General features: G+C 44.3%; 1 protein-coding gene across 1 annotated transcript in view; it reads right to left on the reverse strand.

Annotated features, from left to right (window-relative positions):
• The window catches only part of spef2 (sperm flagellar and cilia associated 2), an 894,484-nt gene that overhangs the window by 120,951 nt on the left and 760,236 nt on the right, over nucleotides 1–13,297 (reverse strand). The window contains exons 28-29 of the mRNA XM_087994173.1: nucleotides 9,060–9,198; nucleotides 8,395–8,514 (exon numbers count right to left, since the gene is read on the reverse strand). Of these exons, the coding sequence (XP_087850299.1) occupies nucleotides 8,395–8,514; nucleotides 9,060–9,198 (259 nt within the window). The remainder of the gene's footprint in view (nucleotides 1–8,394; nucleotides 8,515–9,059; nucleotides 9,199–13,297) is intronic.

Consider the following 13,297-nt stretch of genomic DNA (forward strand, 5'->3'; position numbering starts at 1 on the left):
AGAGTCGTGAAGTGATGTTGCAACTGTACAGGACTTTGGTTAGGCCACATTTGGAGTACTGTGTGCAGTTCTGGTCGCCTCACTTTAGGAAAGATGTGGAAGCTTTGGAGAGGGTGCAGAGGAGATTTACCAGGATGTTGCCTGGAATGGAGAATAGGTCGTATGAGGATAGGTTGAGAGTGCTAGGCCTTTTCTCGTTGGAACGGCGAAGGATGAGGGGTGACTTGATAGAGGTTTATAAGATGATCAGAGGAATAGATAGAGTAGACAGTCAGAAACTTTTTCCCCGGGTACAACAGAGTGTTACAAGGGGACATAAATTTAAGGTGAAGGGTGGAAGGTATAGGGGAGATGTCAGGGGTGGGTTCTTTACCCAGAGAGTGGTGGGGGCATGGAATGTGCTGCCTGTGGGAGTGGCAGAGTCAGAATCATTGGCGACCTTTAAGCGGCAATTGGATAGGTACATGGATAGGTGCTTAAGCTAGGACAAATGTTCGGCACAACATCGTGGACCAAAGGGCCTGTTCTGTGCTGTATTGTTCTATGTTCTATGTTCTATCACAGATCACTCTGACAGAGAATTCCAAAGATACAATGAAATGCCTTCTCAGCTGAGTCTAAATGGCTCAGCCCCTTATTCAGAGAAAGTTCTGTCAAATAGAAATAAAATTCAGTGGACACTGGAAATCTGAAATAAAACAGGTGCAGCAGGTGGTGAAGAAGGGGAATGGCCTTCATCGTGAGAGGATTCAGGTTTGGCTGTATTTGTATGGGGCCTTGGAGTGACCACACCTGGAGTATTGTGGGCAGCTTTTGCCTCCTTATCAGAAGGAGGATGTCCTGGTGATAGGGGGGGACTGCAACAAAGGTTTACCAGTCTGATAGGACTGAAGTGTAAAGTGAGATTGGATCAGTATCTGGACAATATTCACTGGAGCTTAGAAGAATGAGGGAGGATCTCGGAAACTTATAAAATTCTAACAGAATTAGACAAGATAGATGCAAGAAGGATGTTCCCAATGACCTGGGAGTCCAGAACCAGGGTCATAGATGAAGGATATGGGATATTTAGGATGTGGATGAGAAGAACTATCTTCATCAACAATGTGGTGACGCTGTGGAATTCTCTGCCATAGAAAGCATTGAGACCAAAACACTAAATGTTTTCAAGAGGGAGTTAGATACAGCTCTTTGGGTGAAAGAGAGCGAAGGGTATGGGGAGAAAGTGGGAACAGGGGACTGAGTTGGATGATATTATTGAATGATCATATTGAATGGGGCAGCAGGATTGAAGGGTTGATTGGCCTACCCCCACTCCTATTATCTGTGTTTCTATGAATCTTTGTTGCAGTCGCTCTCTGGCAAATATACTTTTCCACAGTTACATAGACCGGTCACATGTACACAATATTCCAGGGAGAGATGAGCAATGATCCATATAATTGCATAACTCTTTTAGAATCGTCAATCTGTTAAAGGAATGTTAAAAATTTTAGAGTTAAAAAGATTCCATGCTAAGTATGCCAGTGTGCCTGTTGCCAAAGCCATTACAGGATTTGCTTATTAGCTCAAGTACACAGTGAGGTACCTCTCAAGGTGAGTATCTTAAAGTTCCAACTATCTCTAGAACAGAAAATGTTTGTTTTCATAAAGGATTAAGTAATTGAGTGAGATGTTTGTTTTCATTGTGATTAATTGAAAGAATTTGATTTTTTTTTAGATCAATGATGTTTTTAATAGTGACATGGTTGATAAATGCACAACTGTATTTGAGGTTAGCATGGCTGCTGAAGTTTGCCAAGGGTAGACACAAAGGGGTTTCACGTGGAAAGGGAAGGCTGTTGGAAGGGCTGGCACGAGCTGGCATTAAGTTCATGGATGTTTGAAAGGTCCATGGTGATGACTGGGGCATAGGTCAGCCTGAAGGTGTGAGGGGCCATGGAGGGTGGCTGGAGTGGAATAGAGGGTATGGGTTAGCATGGATGGAGTCTGGAGAGATTTGTTTAGGGGAAGGTGGTGTGTGTGAGTGGGAGTGTGGGCTTTAGGTTTCATTCTGTTGTTAATAAAAACTTCCATCCAGTGCTGTGCCAGACTGCATCTGCAACCATCAGCCTCTGCTCTTATACCAGGATCATCCAGCCCACCTCCAAGAAAACCCAGCCATCCAAATGTTAATCCAAGTTCCTGGACCAGAATTCCCTGGGTCAGGATTGCAAAACTAGGAAGCATCCTATGTCTGTGCTCCTGACCTAGGAACAGAAATCAGGATCACAATTACTATCGCTACTCTCAATCTTAGAAACAATTAAAGATGCTCTCCCCACCTGACTTCAGGTTTCTAGCTGATTTACTCTCGATTGTTGACTGCCTTGGTCATTCTTGGCCAGTTTCCATGTCTGTGTACAACCGTGTTCAGTAAAGACTGTATCTCTTTTATGTCTCTGTATGTCGGGTTGTGGACTGAAATGAGAAAAGGGCTGTTTTCTAAACCCTGAGGATTGTGGGAGGGATTGCTGCACCTTTCCAAAACAAACAGCCTGCCCCTCACTGTAAGTGCTGTTTACACAGCTGCTTGCTCAGTCAGTGGGAGGGGCTTCCTGAAGATGAGCTGGAATGAGTGAGAAGTGGCGATGTTTGAGGGGATTTGTCGAGAATCAATTTTGAAATGGGGCAGCAAGGGTTTGGCTGAGGGACCATCAATAACACAGGTATAGGGAATGAGAATGAGGAAACTAGAATGGAAGAGAAAGTGAGGGCGGGTGAATCATACAGTCCAGAAGACATCTTTAGGCCCATCCTGCCTAAAAAACACGAAGTGTACACTAGTCCCACTTTCTAGCGCCAGGTTCATGGCCTTGAATGTTATGACATTTCAAGTGCTCAACCACAACTTTTAAAGGTTGTGAGGTTTCCCACCTCAAATACCCACCGAGGCAGCACATTCAAGATTTCCATCAATAAGATAGAACGGAACGGCAGGTGGGAGTAGTTCATCTGCTGATGGTTATTTTCATGAGTTAACAGTGAGGGTGGATGAAGGGAGTGTAGTTGATGTAGCGCACCTAACTTTCAAAAGTCCATTCTGACTTGGACATATACTGCCATTCTGACAGTGTGTTCAGGCAAAATTCTGGAGCTCCCTCCCTAACAGTACTGTGGCTATCCTACGATCTAAGGACTGCAGCAGTTCAAGGAGGTAATGCCCCGCATTTCACCTTAAAATTATTTCCCCTAGTTATTGACCCTTTGACTAATGGGAAGAGATGCTTTCTATCCTCTTGTCCATGATCCTCATAATCTTATAGACCATTATCAGGTTCCCCCTCAGCCTTCACTGCTCTAAAGAAACCACCCTGAGCTTCTCCAGCCTGTCTTCATCACTAACCTGCTCCATCCCAGGCAGTATCCTGGTGAATCCCCTCTGTACCCCCTCCCAGTACAATCACATCCTTCCTATAGTGTGGGCACCAGAAACTGCACACAGTCCTCCAGCTGTGGCCTCCCCAAACTCCTGTACAGCTCCACCAGAGCCTCCCTGCTCTGATAATTCAAGCCTCGACTGATAAAGGCTAAAAAGGAAGCAGTTGTAACAGGAGATGTCAGATGCTGATGTAGGCTGGGTTGGGGGACTCAGAGTTATAGTGTGAAATCCAGTAAGGAAATGTTAAAGTTTGATTTGATTTGATTTATTATTATCACATGTACCAAGACACAATGCAAAGTACTGTTTTGTGTGCTAACCAGATAAATCACACCTTACTTAAGTACATCAGGGTAACCAAACCGAATACAGGATGTAGTGTTACAGCTACAGAGAAGGTGCAGAGAAAGATCAACTCTAATATATGAGAGGTCTGATCAGAAGTCTGATAACAGCGGAGAACTAGCTGTTCTTGAATCTGTTGGTACGTATTTTTAAACTTTTCCGTGTTGGCCTGGACTGCGTTCACAACTCTCTGTAATTCCTTTGGTCTTGGGCAGAGCAGTGCCATCACACAAGCCAAACTTCCATCTGTCTACACGTCTCGCCTCTTCAGAAAGGCAACATCAAAGAGCCCTCCCACCCCGGTTACAATCTCTACCAACCTCTTCCATCAGGCAGAAGATACAGAAGCTTAAACACACTTACCAACTAATTCAAGGACAGTTTCATCCTTGCTGTTATTACACTACTGAATGGACCTCTGTAATTTTGAACTTAATGTTGATCTTGCTCTCTGTGCACCTTCTCTGCAGCTGTAACATTGTACTCCATGCTGTGTTCAGTCACCCTATGATCTCTGTACGGTATGATCTGCCTGTACTACACAAAACAAAACTTTTCACTGTACCTGGGTACATGTCACAATAATACATCAAATCAAATAAAAATAACCCGAACTGTGAAAAATGCTAGAGACTATTAGAAAAGATGTAATAACAGAACTGTCAGGGTGAAAGGGAAGGCTGGTAGGTATAGGGAATGCTGGATGACTAAAGAAATTGAGGGTTTGGTTAAGAAAAAGAAGGAAGCATATGTCAGGTACAGACAGGATAGATCAAGTGAATCCTTAGAAGAGTATAAAGGCAGTAGGAGTATAGTTAAGAGGGAAATCAGGAGGGCAAAACGGGGACATGAGATAGCTTTGGCAAATAGAATTAAGGAGAATCCAAAGGGTTTTTACAAATATATTAAGGACAAAAGGGTAACTAGGGAGAGAATACGGCCCCTCAAAGATCAGCAAGGCGGCCTTTGTGTGGAGCCGCAGAAAATGGGGGAGATACTAAATAAATATTTTGCATCAGTATTTACTGTGGAAAAGGATATGGAAGATATAAACTGTAGGGAAATAGATGGTGACATAGAATCATAGAATCACAGAGATGTACAGCGCGGAAACAGACCCTTCGGTCCAACCCGTCCATGCCGACCAGATATCCCAACCCAATCTAGTCCCACCTGCCAGCACCCGGCCCATAACCCTCCAAACCCTTCCTATTCATATACCCATCCAAATGTACATCTTGCAAAATTTCCAGATTACAGGGGAGGAAGTGGTGGATGTCTTGAAACGGTTAAAGTGGATAAATCCCCAGAATCTGATCAGGTGTACCTGAGAACTCTGTGGGAAGCTAAAGAAGTGATTGCTGGGCCTCTTGCTGAGATATTTGTATCATCGATAGTCACAGGTGAGGTGCCGGGAGACTGGAGGTTGGCTAACGTCGTTTAAGAAGGGCGGTAAAGACAAGCCAGGGAACTATAGACCAGTGAGCCTGACCTCGGTGGTGGGCAAGTTGTTGGAGGGAATCCTGAGGGACAGGATGTACATGTATTTGGAAAGGCAAGGACTGATTAGGGATAGTCAACATGGCTTTGTGAGTGGGAAAACATGTCTCACAAATTTGATTGAGGTTTTTGAAGAAGTAACAAAGAGGATTGATGAGGGCAGAGCAGTAGATGTGATCTATATGGACTTCAGTAAGGCGTTCGACAAGGTTCCCCATGGGAGACTGATTAGCAAGGTTAGATCTCATGGAATGCAGGGAGAACTAGCCATTTGGACACAGAACTGGCTCAAAGGTAGAAGACAGAGGGGGTGCTGGAGGGTTGTTTTTCAGACTGGAGGCCTGTGACCAGTGGAGTGCCACAAGGATCGGTGCTGGGTCCTCTATTTTTTGTCATTTACATAAATGATTTGGATGTGAGCATAAGAGGTACAGTTAGTAAGTTTGCAGATGACACCAAAATTGGAGGTGTAGTGGACTGCGAAGAGGGTTACCTCAGATTACAACAGGATCTGGACCAGATGGGCCAATGGGCTGAGAAGTGGCAGATGAAGTTTAATTCAGATAAATGTGAGGTGCTGCATTTTGGGAAAGCAAATCTTAGCAGGACTTATACACTTAATGGTAAGGTCCTAGGGAGTGTTGCTGAACAAAGAGACCTTGGAGTGCAGGTTCATAGCACCTTGAAAGTGGAGTCGCAGATAGATAGGATAGTGAAGAAGGTGTTTGGTATGCTTTCCTTTATTGGTCAGAATATTGAGTACAGGAGTTGGGAGGTCATGTTGCGGCTGTACAGGACATTGGTTGGGCAACTGTTGGAATATTGCGTGCAATTCTGGTCTCCTTCCTATCGGAAGGATGTTGTGAAACTTGAAAGGGTTCAGAAAAGATTTACAAGGATGTTGCCAGGGTTGGAGGATCTGAGCTACAGGGAGAGGCTGAACAGGCTGGGGCTGTTTTCCCTGGAGTTTCGGAGGCTGAGGGGTGACCTTATAGAGGTTTACAAAATTATGAGGGGCATGGATAGGATAAATAGGCAAAGTCTTTTCCCTGGGGTCGGAGACTCCAGAACTAGAGGGCATAGGTTTAGGGTGAAAGGGGAAAGATATAAAAGAGACCTAAGGGGCAACCTTTTCACACAGAGGGTGGTATGTGTATGGAATGAGCTGCCAGAGGATGTGGTGGAGGCTGGTACAATTGCAACATTTAAGAGGCATTTGGATGTGTATATGAATAGGAAGGGTTTGGAGGGATATGGGTCGGGTGCTGTCAGATGGACTAGATTGGGTTGGAATATCTGGTCGGCATGGACGGGTCAGACCAAAGGGTCTGTTTCCATGCTGTACATCTCTATGACTCTATGACTCAATGAGAACACTTTGAGAGCTTTCAGGGGATTAGACAAAGTTAGCACGGGTTAAGGAAAGGAATATCATGCTTAACTGTCCTTCTGAATTCTTGAGGAGGTAACAATCTAAGAATGGATGAGGGAGAACAGGTGGATGTCAGGTATTTGGATTTTTAGAAGACTTTTAATACTTGCACTCATAAGGGGTTAAAGATAAACCACATGGGAAAGGGGTAATGTATTGGCATACAGTGAGAATCTGTTGACAGAGAGGAAACATCGAGTGGGAATAAATGGGTCTTTTACTGAGTGGTTGAAACTTTATTGCTGGAACAGCACAGCAGGTCAGGCAGCATCCAGGGAACAGGAGATTCGACGTTTCGGGCACAGGCCCTTCTTCAGGAATGGTCATTCCTGAAGAAGGGCCTGTGCCCGAAACGTCGAATCTCCTGTTCCCTGGATGCTGCCTGACCTGCTGTGCTGTTCCAGCAATAAAGTTTCAACTTTGATCTCCAGCATCTGCAGACCTCACTTTCTCCTTTTACTGAGTGGCAGAGTTTGGGTAATGCAGGGATCAGAGCTTAATCTCCAGCTATTAACAATGTGTATAAATAACTTGGATGGGGAAAACAAATGTAACATTTCCAAGTTTGCTGAGAGACTGGATCGTGAGGAGGATATAAGGTGGGTTCAAGGTGATTGAGACAAGTTGAGTATGTGGGTATAAACATGGTGGTGTCTGGTGGGAGGATGGAAAATGTAACCCCACTGTTTAAAAAGGGAGGGAGAAGATGCTGAGAAAATTGAAGGTCATTTGTACGAAGGCTCAAAGAAGAGACTGTGAGACTTTCCAGACTGGAAGTTAAAGGCAGAACGAAAGTAAACTCTTTGGAGTGACTGAAAAGAGAATTCTCCCGAGTGTGAGTACCGTAAATGGGCCCTTTTGGGATTAATACAATTATATTATTTTACTGCACGTTTCAAAATCTTGAAATTTGTGTAAAGTGTTAATATCTTGGTCTATTCTATTTTACCGGCATTTGTTAATAAAGTTGTGTTTTGTTGTTCAGTTCAAACCTGCAGCATTGAAGTTTGTGCTTTCAGTGAAAGACCACCTCATTCAGACAAAACAAAATCCAAACAGAGTTTACCAAATCAGATTTCAGTCAGGCTCTGACTCGTCCAGAAATAACTTGGGCTGGGATCATAAGCAGCAGTGGCTTTTGGCAGGAGTTTTGAATTGACTGGCTTTGTGAGGGATCTCTGCCTTGTTTTTAAATATAACAGTTTTGGGGTGGCTCTGGTTATAAAGCTGCTGTATTGTAGTGAACTTTATTGTCTGGGAATTTGAAGACGACTTTGAACATTGTGGACAGTTTCCTGGAAGTGGAAGATATAATGGTGGTTTATTTGTTAAACCGAGAGAGTTGGTCGATAAATACAGGCAGAAGTAAAAGTAGGATGTTGTAAAGGTGGGCTGCATCATGTGATGATCCAACATTTAGAATTGGAATAAAGGATGCCTGAAACTGGGATGTCCACAACTGGAATTAGCTGAGGTACAATCAAAATGAAAAAAAAACTTGGCTGGTTTTCCCTTTTCCCTTGTAATTTTAAAACTTTTCCCGCAAAACTATCAATGAGAACTGAAATAGTCAAGCAGTGCCAGAATTACATTGAGGATTGGGAACGGTAACTGAATTCTCTGGACAGACTGAGGATCGTGCTGCTGTTTATGGACATGACCCCTCTCCTTCAGCCCCTGTGAAGGCTTCACTCACCCTCATCCTCCAGTGCTCCCAGATACTCTGTGTATATATGCTCTCTCAGTTCTTGCTTCCTGGCCACCTCTGGATTCTCAATCACAGGGGGTGGCACCGAGGGGGTTAGAGATTGGCGGCCTAGAAAGAGACACAAACATACAGAGAGCCTCAGGAGGATTCAAGAATTTTCTGGAGCTGTACACAAGAAATATAATAGTCTTGTTTCATCACGGAGAAAACTCCCCAAGTCATCTTGGCACAGAATCTTACAATTGTTACAAAACAGAAAGCCATTTGGCCCATTGTTCTCTGTGCTAGCTCTCTGAAGTAACAATTCAATTCACCAGCTTTAAGAAATGGAGGAATGCCATGGATGGTTAGGGTGATGTACACAATTCATCCCCAAGATATATTCGCAATCCAATCCTCATCTCATCCCTAAATTTATCACACCACCAGATTCCCAGACCATTCCCACCACTTGGTTCCAGTTTTATTCCCATCACCAGATTCCCAATCTGCCTCACTCCCAGATTCCCAATCCATTCCCACCCCCAAATTCCCAGTCCATTCTCACTCTCAGATTCCCAATCCATTCCCTCCACCAGATTCCCAGTCTGTCTCACTCCCAGATTCCCAGCCCATTCCCAGTCTAGCTTGTTTCCAGTCAGAGGGAAAATCACCTTTTTTCTTATCTGCTGACTTCCCTCCCTTTTTTTTGGAGTCTTTTCCAGCTGACTTCTGCAATTCCTTTTCCTTTTCTTCTTTCAACTTCTGTTCTTTCCTCTCCTCTTCCTCCTTGATTCTCATTTCTGTCTGAATCTAAAGTCAAGGGAAAATGAATTGAAAAGAAGGAGAAACTGATCACTGATTGACAGGAACAAATTCCTGCAGGTGCTGGAATCTGTACTGAAAACAGAAAATGCTGGAGATCCCAGTGGGTCAGGCAGCATCCGTGGAGAGAGAGCAAGCTAACGCTTTCAGTCCATCAGAGCTGAGGTGAAGTGGGAGGGAGCAGCATTTATGCGGTGGAGGGAAGGTGGGGGTAGTGGGTGTGGGGTGCTGGTGATTGGAATGTGAGACTGGACATTGATTGGGTTTGATTGCTTGTGGACATTATCTGAGCAGTCACGTAACTCTCAATGAAAGAGACAACGATCAAAATTGCAACGACCAGGTTCAGAGGGACAGGTTTGTAATTCTGCAAATCTATACTGAGAAAGATGCGTAAAGATTGGTTCCAGTACTAACCTTCATTGAACGTACAACACAGTAGCAAAGAATGGATTGCCTAAAAGAGAAGTTTGGAAGGTAAGACCAACTTATCATAAGGAAATCTACAAAGCAGCAGCCATTGTGAACAACAGGAGCAAGCAAGTAAATTGCCAGGCTCTGATTAGGGTCCTTAGGGTCTGAAGTGGACAGAGGTAATGTCCCCATCAATTTTCACAGAAACGATGGCCCAAGGAGATCATTCAGTACATAGTCTCTGTGCTGTTTGAAGACAAGTGATCCAACCCACTCCCATCTTCGTGAACTATATCTCTATCTGTAAGCCTTTGTTCATCCCAATCAAATCATCCCTCAGCCCCCACTGCTCCAAGGAGACCAATCCCAGCAAATCCAAGCATTCTTCCTGACTCTTCACTCACACAGACACGTTTTTATGTATTCTGTAAACTTTACTTGCAAGGTCCTCTATTCCAGAACAAATCATTCATTAAGTCTGTAACGACAGGAGCTAAGTACAGGTACCTATAAAACCCAAATAGAAACAGCCTTCCAGCCACACAAACAGCTGCCAGCTGGAGTCCTTTGATTCCTGTCACTTAAACAATTGGAATCCAATTTGTTGCTTTCCCAAGGACTCCTTTTAGTTATTTGACAGGCCTGTGATGTAGATGCTGCCTAAACATTCGTAAAGTTAATGTACACCACAGCCACCACACTATCTACTCTATGCAACACACTCTGGTATCAAACATGAATCTTGATCTGAAACAAAGCTAATTAGAAAGGAGAACTAGCTTTGGTTAATTGAGTGAATAGACCAGAAGAGTATGGAGGTAGATTCATAGAGTCACAGAGATGTACTACACGGAAACAGACCCTTCGGTCCAACCCGTCCATGCCGACCAGATATCCCAACCCAATCTAGTCCCACCTGCCAGCACCCGGCCCATATCCCTCCAAACCCTTCCTATTCATATACCCATCCAAATGCCTCTTAAATGTTGCAATTGTACCAGCCTCCACCACTTCCTCTGGCAGCTCATTCCAAACATAGCCACCCTCTGTGTGAAAAGGTTGCCCCTTAGGTCTCTTTTATATCTTTCCCCTCTCACCCTAAACCTATGCCCTCTAGTTCTGGACTCCCCCACCCCAGGGAAAATACTTTGTCTATTTAGGTGAAAGTGAGGACTGCAGATGCTGGAGATCAGAGTCAAGATCAGAGTGGTGCTGGAAAAGCACAGCAGGTCAGGCAGCATCCGAGGAGGAGGAAAATCGATGTTTCAGGAAAAAGCCCTTTAGCATTCCACCCCGGAGGCTCCTGCCTCATTCCTGATGAAGGGCTTTTTCCCAAAACGTCGATTTCCTTGCTCCTCAGATGCTTCCTCACTTGCTGTGCTTTTCCAGCACCACTGTAACCAAGACCTTGACTATTTACTCTATCCATGCCCATCATGAAACCTCTATAAGGTCACTCCTCAGCCTCTGACACTCCAAGGAAATCAGCCCTAGCCTATTCAACCTCTCCAATCCTGGCAACATCCTTGTAAATCTTTTCTGAACCCTTTCAAGTTTTACAACATCCTTCCGATAGGAAGGAGACCAGAATTGCATGCAATATTCCAACAGTGGCCTAACCAATGTCCTGCACAGCTGCAACATGACCTCCCAACTCCTGTACTCAATACTCTGACCAATAAAGGAAAGCATACCAAACACCACCTTCACTATCCTATCTACCTGCGACTCCACTTTCAAGGAGCTATGAACCTGCACTCCAAGGTCTCTTTGTTCAGGAACGTTCCCTAGGACCTTACCATTAAGTGTATAAGTCCTGCTAAGATTTGCTTTTCCAAAATGCAGCACCTCACATTTATCTGAATTAAACTCCATCTGCCACTTCTCAGCCCATTGGCCCGTCTGGTCCAGATCCTGTTGTAAACTGATGGAACCTTCTTCACTGTCCACTACACCTCCAATTTTGGCATCATCTGCAAACTTACAAACTATACCACTTATGCTCACATCCAAATTATTTATATGAATGATGAAAAGTAGAGGACCCAGCACTGATCCTTGTGGCACTCCACTGGCCACAGGCCTCCAGTCTGAAAAACAACCCTCCACCACCACCCTCTGTCTTCTACCTTTGAGCCAGTTCTGTATCCAAATGGCTAGTTCTCCCTGTATTCCATGAGATCTAACCTTGCTAACCAGTCTCCTATGGGGAACCTTGTCGAATGCCTTACTGAAGTCCCTATCGATCACATCTACTGCTCTGCCCTCATCAATCCTCTTTGTTACTTCTTCAAAATACTTAATCAAGTTTGTGAGACATGATTTCCCACGCACAAAGCCATGTTGACTATCCCTAATCAGTCCTTGCCTTTCCAAATACATGTACATCCTGTCCCTCAGGATTCCCTCCAACAACTTGCCCACCACTGAGGTCAGGCTCACCGGTCTATAGTTCCTTGGCTTGTCCTTACCGCCCTTCTTAAACAGTGGCACCATGTTAGCCAACCTCCAGTCTTCTGGCACCTCACCTGTGACTATCGATGATACAAATATCTCAGCAAGAGGCCCAGCAATCACTTCTCTAGCTTCCCACAGAGTTCTCGGGTACACCTGATCAGGTCCTGGGGATTTATCCACCTTTAACTGTTTCAAGACATCCAGCACTTCCTCCTCTGTAATATGGACATTTTGCAAGATGTCACCATCTATTTCCCTACAGTCTATATCTTCCATATCCTTTTCCACAGTAAATACTGATGCAAAATACTTCTTTAGTATCTCCCCCATTTCTTGCAATACCGTCAAAATTGGCCTTTCTCCAATTTAGAACTTCAACTTTTAGATCTGGTCTATCCTTTTCCATCACTATTTTAAATCTAATAGAATTATGGTCGCTGGCCCCAAAGTGCTCCCCACTGACACCTCAGTCACCTGCCCTGCCTTATTTCCCAAGAGTAGGTCAGGTTTTGCACCTTCTCTAGTAGGTACATCCACATACTGAATCAGAAAATTTTCTTGTACACACTTAAGAAATTCCTCTCCATCTCATTCCTTTACACGATGGCAGTCCCAGTCTATGTTTGGAAAGTTAAAATCCCCTACGACAACCCCCCTATTATTCTTACAGCTTGCTGAGACCTCCTTACAAATTTGTTTCTCAATTTCCCTCTGACTATTAGGGGGGTCTATAATACAATCCCAGTAAGGTGATCATCCCTTTCTTATTTCTCAGTTCCACCCAAATAACTTCCCTGGATGTATTTCCGGGAATATCCTCCCTCAGCACAGCTGTAACGCTATCCCTTATCAAAAATGCCACTCCCCCTCCTCTCTTGCCTCCCTTTCTATCCTTCCTGTAGCATTTGTATCCTGGAACATTAAGCTGCCAGTCCTGCCCATCCCTGAGCCATGTTTCTGTAATTGCTATGATATCCCAGTCCCATGTTCCTAACCATACCCTGAGTTCATCTGCCTTCCCTGTTAGGCCCCTCGCATTGAAATAAATGCAGTTTAATTTATTAGTCCTACCTTGTCCCTGCCTGCCCTGACTGTTTGACTCACTTCTGTTCTCAATTGTACCCGTCTCAGATCGATCTCTTTCCTCACTGTCTCCCTGGGTCCCACCCCCCCACCTTACTAGTTTAAATCCTCCCAAGCAGTTCTAACAAATGTC

This window comes from Chiloscyllium plagiosum, unplaced genomic scaffold (genome assembly GCF_037043375.1).
Source record: "Chiloscyllium plagiosum isolate Xiang-an unplaced genomic scaffold, Cpla_swu_hap1 HiC_scaffold_2, whole genome shotgun sequence".
Classification (NCBI taxonomy): domain Eukaryota; kingdom Metazoa; phylum Chordata; class Chondrichthyes; order Orectolobiformes; family Hemiscylliidae; genus Chiloscyllium; species Chiloscyllium plagiosum.